Source organism: Antrostomus carolinensis, unplaced genomic scaffold (assembly GCF_000700745.2).
Source record: "Antrostomus carolinensis isolate BGI_N321 unplaced genomic scaffold, ASM70074v2 scaffold17260, whole genome shotgun sequence".
Classification (NCBI taxonomy): Eukaryota; Metazoa; Chordata; class Aves; order Caprimulgiformes; family Caprimulgidae; genus Antrostomus; species Antrostomus carolinensis.
In genome coordinates this window covers 50,141-57,330 of record NW_010289273.1, presented here as the reverse complement: position 1 = coordinate 57,330, position 7,190 = coordinate 50,141, and the positions used below count along the sequence as shown (strand labels likewise).

The 7,190-nt window shown below is 56.5% G+C and overlaps 1 protein-coding gene across 1 annotated transcript in view; it reads left to right on the top strand.

The window, feature by feature from the left end:
- The window catches only part of MPRIP (myosin phosphatase Rho interacting protein), a 70,802-nt gene that overhangs the window by 22,169 nt on the left and 41,443 nt on the right, over positions 1-7,190 (top strand). The window contains exons 3-4 of the mRNA XM_029085442.1: positions 2,354-2,505; positions 5,577-5,661. Coding sequence (XP_028941275.1) covers positions 2,354-2,505; positions 5,577-5,661 — 237 coding nt within the window. The remainder of the gene's footprint in view (positions 1-2,353; positions 2,506-5,576; positions 5,662-7,190) is intronic.

Genomic DNA, 7,190 nt, shown 5'->3' with positions numbered 1-7,190 from the left:
TCCTCGGTGGGGTTTGTGTGTGTGTGCACCCGCGTTTCCACCTGCCACCGTTTGCATTTTGCTTTGCTTCGAAGTGCCTGCACTGTCTGCAAGGAAGGAAATAAATGGTGTAAAGGAATTTACAACCCCAGCGAGCGAGAATGCTGGTCCGTCAGGTTTCATCTGCTGCCGGGAGGTGTAGGGATGCAGGGGGGGGCTGCTATGGGTTCATCCCTGGTACCCCCCTGTCCCCAGCCCCAGCTTTGCTCACAGCCCCTCTCCTGGTGACCCAGCTTGGTGGTGTGGTGGTGGATGGGGTCCCGTGCATTGGGCTGTGCGAGATGCCAGTGTTCACCCTTGCAAGGAGGGGTGCACGGCAAAACAACTTCACAGGGCTGGCCCAGTGGTGTGGGGGCCCCCAGACTGGCTCCTCTGCTCCAGGTGTGCTTGGGACGGGGCTGGTGTGAGCCCTGAATGCTGCCGTGGGGTTAATGAGGGAGGAGAGCAGGCAGGTTTTGCAGGGAGATGTCTCCTCCCCTCCTCCTGTGCCAGCTCCCTGACAAATCCCTGCAGAGCATCACAAGGAGTCAAGGGATGACTGGGGCAAGAGGGACTGAGTGACCCAGGGTCCCTGTGAAGGACTTGGGCTCCCTCCTGGAGATAGCCTCATCCTCTCTTTCTCCTGTCCTGGTTGTGTTCCCCGGTACAAAAATGCTCTGGATGGGGAAGGAGGTTGGATCCAGACCTTACAGTCCTGGAGGCCTTGGCTGTGCCCAAGGCCAGTGAGCCAAAAAGGTTTCTAAGACTCTGCTTGGAGCAGGAGAAAGTTTTTCCGTTGGGTTTTTATAGCTCCCGGAAAATGAGGTTTTATTTTTGTTGTCTAAGACAAGAAGTCCTCTTAGGATGCAGGGAGGGCAGCTGTGCATGTACCATGCTGGGGATCTGGGCTCGGCTTTGCTTTCCCTCCCTCCCTCCATCCATCCCATGGGGTCTGTGGATGCTGATGCTGGTTTCCACAGAGAAAAAGAGGAGATTTTGGTGTCCCTGATGAATGATTAGTTTTGTTTGTCTGCCCACGGTGGGTGCTGATGCTGCAGCACCCGTGATGGGCTCTGTGCCACCCCTGGGCTGTCATAGGATGCTCCCACCTGGGGACACTGCTGCAGGGAAGGCTTTTTTTTTCTGGAGAAGGGTTCTATTTCCTACAGATGGGTAAACTGGGAGCCTTGGAGGGCTGATCTGAGTTTCCTGGGGTTGTAGGCTGGGCCATCAACCTCTCCCCAGTCGCCCCTTCTTTGCTTGGTGCAGGCTGCTTTTGAAGGGGTTTTACTGGCAGGGAGCCAGTTTCCATGGTAAAAACCTTAACAGCATCTGCCAAAATCCGTTTCCCCGTTGGCCCAGCCATCTGGAGCCTTTGGCAGGTCAAGGAGGTGGCTGTGGGCTGCTTTGGGTGCTCTTTTGGTCCTGTTGGCAGCTTGGAAGGGTCCCTCCGCCCAGTCATTTATGCCCCAGGTGCAGGTTTGTGCCAGTATGTCGGGAGGACCTCAGTGTCACCGAAGCTGGTGGGGCACAGTCAGGCTGGGGATGGGGGAGACATGGCATCGCTGCTTGAGGAGGAGAGCTGCAGGCACCATGCACTGGGAGCGAGTGGCTGTGCTGTAATCGGATGAGCCAGCGCCACTCCAGATGGACTTGTCAGCTCTCGTCAGTCCTGACACCCTTTTGGGTCCCTCCGTGTCCCCTCAGGCCAGGGGGGCCACTGCCCATCCCACTCCATTGTGTCTGCTTGGAACAAGGGGGCTGGGAGATGACATTGTGTTTGCAAAGCCCATCAGACAAACAAGGTCCCTTCCATGCTGTGGTCCCTCCCTGGCAAACTCCATGTTTTCTTAACTTTAATGGTAAAAACCTGGCACATGTGTCTGTCTGTCTGTCTGTCTGTCTGTAGTGCCTGAGCCGTCCTGCACTGAGGGCAGTGGGGCCAGGCTGCTTTGCCACCCCCTGTCCCCAGGTACCACCCCAGATGGTTTGCAGCTGCAAACGCAAAGCTGGCCAGTCGGTGCCTTGCCTTGCTGTTCCCATGCTGTGACAGGACGACCATCCTTCACTGAGTGTTCAGCTTAAAGTGTCTTACTGGCAGTACTGGGCTGAACTGGGCTGGCAGGAGTCACGCCTGCTGGTCTATGTCCCCATATGTGTGGCACAGGGCTTTGCTGTGGGCTGGCACCGCACACAGATGGGTCTGGGTACTTGTGGGCAGAGCATCTTGGTGTGTAGGATCCTGGTGTCCACCAGGAGAGGTTTTAGGGCTGAGCTCTGCACTCATCTGCTCTTCTCTCCTTAAACCCTAACTCCTTTCTCCTTCTCCTTGCAGCCAACGACCCTCCCACAAGGCACCATCAACATGAACCAGTGCACGGATGTGGTGGATGGGGAGAGCCGGACGGGGCAGAAATTCTCCTTGTGCATCCTGACACCGGAGAAGGAGCATTTCATCCGGGCCGAGAACAAGGAGATCATCAGTGGGTGAGTGCAGGACTGGGGTCAAACCATCATGGGGCAATTTCCTTAGCTGGGAGGAAGAAGAGAGCAGGTAGGACCTTGCCCAAGGCTGGGTGCTGTGGCAGTGCATGCCCAGGCTCATCCCCAGGTGACAATCACAGCCTGCTGCAGGGCCAGTCCTGGGGGCCAGGTGTAGCTGCAGGGTCAGCTCCAAACTTCTCTGCCTTTTTGGCAAGGATGGGGTTTCCTTCCCCTTCCCTGCTCCCCTGCCATGGTGCTCTGTAGCAGAGCAGGGACCTGAGCACCTCCTGAGCCACCAGATTTATGGTGTGAGCGTGAGCACTGACTTCACCTCTGCAGTAGCGGATGATTTAAGTCCTTCCTCCATGCCTCGTGCCTGTGCTTGACTCTGCCAGGCTGGAGCCTGAGGCTTCCCAAAGTGCTGGACACCTCTCAGAACCAGTGCTTAAGGAAGCTCAGCCTCTGCTGGGAGCCTTGGCCAAGCCCTGGAGCTGAGATGCTCATGAATTACTCGTTCCTTGTGAAGGCCAGTGTTTTCAGGTCAGTTTTGTTGTCTGCCATTGGGTAATATCCTGCTCCAGAACACCACTCCCAGCGGTGTTTACTGCCAGGAGCAAGCTGAGCTACACTGGAGCGTTTGTGGGGTGCTCAGAGGATGCATTGGATGCTGAGGTGCTCCTGGGCTGGCCGTGGCAGCTTCAGCCCCAGCAGAAAGCAGCTATTTACTGGCCAGGGGAAGAGGCTTGGCCACAGGGTGAATACCAGGGTGGGGTTGAAGCGGATGGGTACTGGGGTGACCCCATAGTGCTTTTAGGACAGCATCTGACCAGGCACCCAGCCCGCTGGCACAGGTCCTGTCCCCACACCATTGACAGGTCCCATAGTCCCGGGGCTGGTGTGTCTGACCCCAGGCACCATACATCCTCTGGTCCTTGTCCCTGCGCAGACGTGGCCTCCTGGGGCTGCCCGCTCTGCATTTACCCCGTCCCCATTCAGACTCACCTTTGCAGCACCTGCCTCGCCCCACTCACTCCCTGTGAGCAGGCTGGCATGGGGGGGCAGATGCAGCCCACCCCCCTGGTCCCAGTGAGCATCTGACCTTCTGAGGATGATTAAAATACCATCGCTCACAGGAGCGCCTGCCACTGGGACGCAGTTGCTCAGCAACACTGAAGATTAGGCCACTAAAATGAGCAAATAGCAGTAAATTTCCCAATTCCAGGTGTTGGATGGTGACCTAGAAACATCCTTGTCCATAGCTCACATGCTGGCTTGGGTTGAAGCTGGTGGTGGTGAGGGTGCAGAGCCGCAGGAGAGCTGAGCTGCTGGCACGCAGCGACAGATGTGGCGGTGCTGCTGCTCACCTGCGAGTGTTTCCCACGTGGGGTGGCTGGAGCTTGGTGCCTCCCTCCCAAAATTTACTGTCATTTGAAACTAGAGCAGAAAGTTGAAGGGATGAAGCACTCACCTTCCTGAGCTCACCTTCTTTCCCACCCTTCCTGAGGCACAGTGTCTCCTGCTTGCCCAAGCCCTGGCAGCAGCACGGTCAGTGCTTTGTGTTGAGATTGTTTATTTCCATTTTCTTTGGTTGTGACATCTCCCATTTTGGTCAATACTGGTTCAAATAGGTGTTTTTCTACCAAGAGCTTGGGATTTTGATCAGATACATGTTTTCACATGTTGAAACTTCCCTGCTCTACTGGGACACGTGAGTGTGGGTGATCCCTGCTCCATGCACCTCCTCGGGCTGGCAGACCTGTCCTCCAGTGGCACGGCCACCCCCTTGGCCCCAGTTGAAGGAGTTGCAGCAGCTGCAGAGCCAGGGTGTGGAGGCACAGGGGAATCATAGCACAAGGGAGCCAGCTCCTCTCCTCCAGCCAAGGCAGGAGCAATGGTTATGCCCTAAAAGATGGCCAACCCCCATGCCCTGCTCTCCTGTCCCTCTCCCCACACTCTGGTTTGCAGCTCAGCCTTATGTTGCCAGTCCTGCCCACCATACGGGAGGGAGAGGCATTGCAGAGCAAGGTGGGGCTGATTTATTGTTCATTGGCCTGGCGCTGGATTTTGAAGCAGCGCGTTTGCTCCTGACTGCAAACATTAATCATCCTGAAACAGTCCCACTCTGGGTCTGAGCCAGGCGGGTTTCATTTGCAGTTGCAGCATGACAGGAAGATTTCCCCGGCTGGGGGAGAATTTGTTTTACGTTCGTTGCATGCTTCTGGTATTTATTGCTTAACCAGAACCCACTTGATGTGGTCATCTCAAAATGCTTTACAGCAGCAGTGTGTGAAGTGGGGGGAACAGGAGATGGAAACAGGGACATCTGAAGCAGGAATGTTTCCCAGTGGTCCATGGATCCCTGTGGAGTTCAGAGATGTAGGGACAAGTCATCAGGCTGCAGTGGGAGGACACAGGAGGGTCCCCAAAACAAGTGACTTGTGACAGGGATGGAGTTCTCAATGCCAAGTTCATGCTGCTCTTTCCTGGACAAAAGTGCTTTGTGTGCAGTGTGCCAGCGCTGGCATCGCTGAAGGGGAAGGTCCTGCTGGAGGCTCTGTCCCTCTCAGCTGTCTTTCAGGATCCTTGAATCCTTGTCCCATGTCAGTCTTGGCTGTGGCCTTGCTCTTGCAGTGAGTGGGGTTTGAGCCAAAGCACCCTGGGGTCATCCCTCCTCCCCTCTTGTCCTGCCTCATTTTTCTCCCAGGAGCTGGTTGGGGTGATTTCTGGGTACTATTTACCATGTTGACCCTGACCAGGATGGAGAAGCTGAGCTCCTCTGTGTGCCCGGCTCCAGCTCAGGGTTGTGCTCACGACCAGGTTACAAACCCCCTTGAAGGCTTTGGGTTAGGGGTGAAACGTGGATGCTCCATCTCTGGAGCTCACGGACAGCTTGCCCTGGAGGCAGTATGGGGTAGGGTCTCCCCAGGCAGTGTGGTCAGAGCCACCTGTGGAGGGGAACAGCTTTGGGGTCCCCAGCCTGTGGGAATCTGCATTACACCTCATGGTGGAGTCTCTCCCGTCCCTGCCCGCTGCCCTTCAGCACAGACCTCACCTTTTGCTTTCTCTGCTTGCAGGTGGTTGGAGATGCTGATAGTCTATCCGAGGACAAACAAGCAGAATCAGAAGAAGAAGAGGAAGGTAGAGCCCCCAACTCCCCAGGTAACCCCAGTGGAACACAAACTGTCACCCAGTCCCTTGCCTCCCTCTCAGGGCCACGGCATTGCTTTGCTCCCGGTGAAGATCCTCCCAAACCAACCAGACCCACAGGCTGCCAGCCCTCTCATGCTGCCTGTGTGGAGAGCAAGAGCCAGAGCAGCAGGACAGCATGAATTAATTCCTCATCATCACTTCCCAGGGTGACACACTGTTGCTGCTGCTTTCCTGGCTGTTTTGGGGCAACATTTTGCCCCCCGGGCACTGTCTCGTGTCACCAGCGCTGCAGACGCTGTCCCAGGAGTGGCCGCAAAGCCGCGTGGTCCCTGTGGGAGACTGGGGAGAGGTGCTGGCTGTTCAGGGGCCGTTTTGGCAGAAACAGGATGAAATTCCATCGGGCTCCGGTTACCCGCTTTGAGATGACCCCAGAGATAATGGGAATGAAAGGAAAATAGTAAAGGCCAGGGCCAGGCTGGGAGCTCCGGGGGCTGGAGCCGGGCTCTCCAGGGACCCGGCAATGGCTTCGTGCTCACTTTGACTATAAATGGTAAAAAGCGGGGCCGGCCGTGACTCACTCGTTCCTGCCTGGCTCCCACGTGGCCAGAGTGGGGGAGAATCCCACAGATGGGGAACGTGACCCCTCGTCCCTCGCTGGGGCTGAGAACAGCCATGTCCCTGAGGCCGCCTGACCTCTGGGCGTGCGTCCCACCACCGTGGGGGACCGGCTGGGAGGGCTCCTCCGGCCGAGCTGGGCTGTGACACTGGGGGACTGAAAACAGCATCGGGGCTCCCCTGAGCACTGGTTTTGAGATCCCCTTTGGTGAAGTCCCCAGGATGGTCCTGGTGCAAACCCGGCCATGGGTGGGTTTTGTAGAGTGTTTGTTTGAGTCAAGGATCCACCACTCCACTGGATAAAGAAATTCAGGGCAATGAGAAAAAATATTTGGGGGGAAGATAATTCTTTTTTGCACACCAAGTTGGAAGTCTGAGCCACCTCCTGCCAAGGGCTGGGGTCATCACAGCCCCTCGAGTGCCAGCTCCAGTGATGCTTCAGGGAAGATGCCTCCTCCCTCTATGGCCAAGAGCTGATGTGTTACGAGTTGCCCATCCTCAAGCCCCAGGGAGGGGGCTGCCACATTCGGGGCACCCCTGCGAGCTGATGCCACAGGGCAGGGATGCTCACCCCATCCCTGGCGCAACACTAAACCCAAGCTGGGTTCAGAAGGGGGACGGGGCGGAGAGAAGAAGGGGCACAGAGCCAGTAAAACATCATTCTGGGTTACATTTCATCACCATGGCAACTTCTTGGAAACCGTACAGGATCTGAACTCCTGAGCACCAAATAAGGGAAGCGGCTGCGGGAAAGATGCTGGCTCCCCGTGGGTGGACAGGCTCCCAGGTGCTTGGGGATGGGGTGAGCACGGAGTCTGGTGGCACTTTTCCCCCTCTTGGCTTGAGGCAGACCACCCCACTCCAAGCCCCATCCCTCCTTCCATCTTCTCCATTCTATTGCTCCAGAAAAAAACTCAAATTCA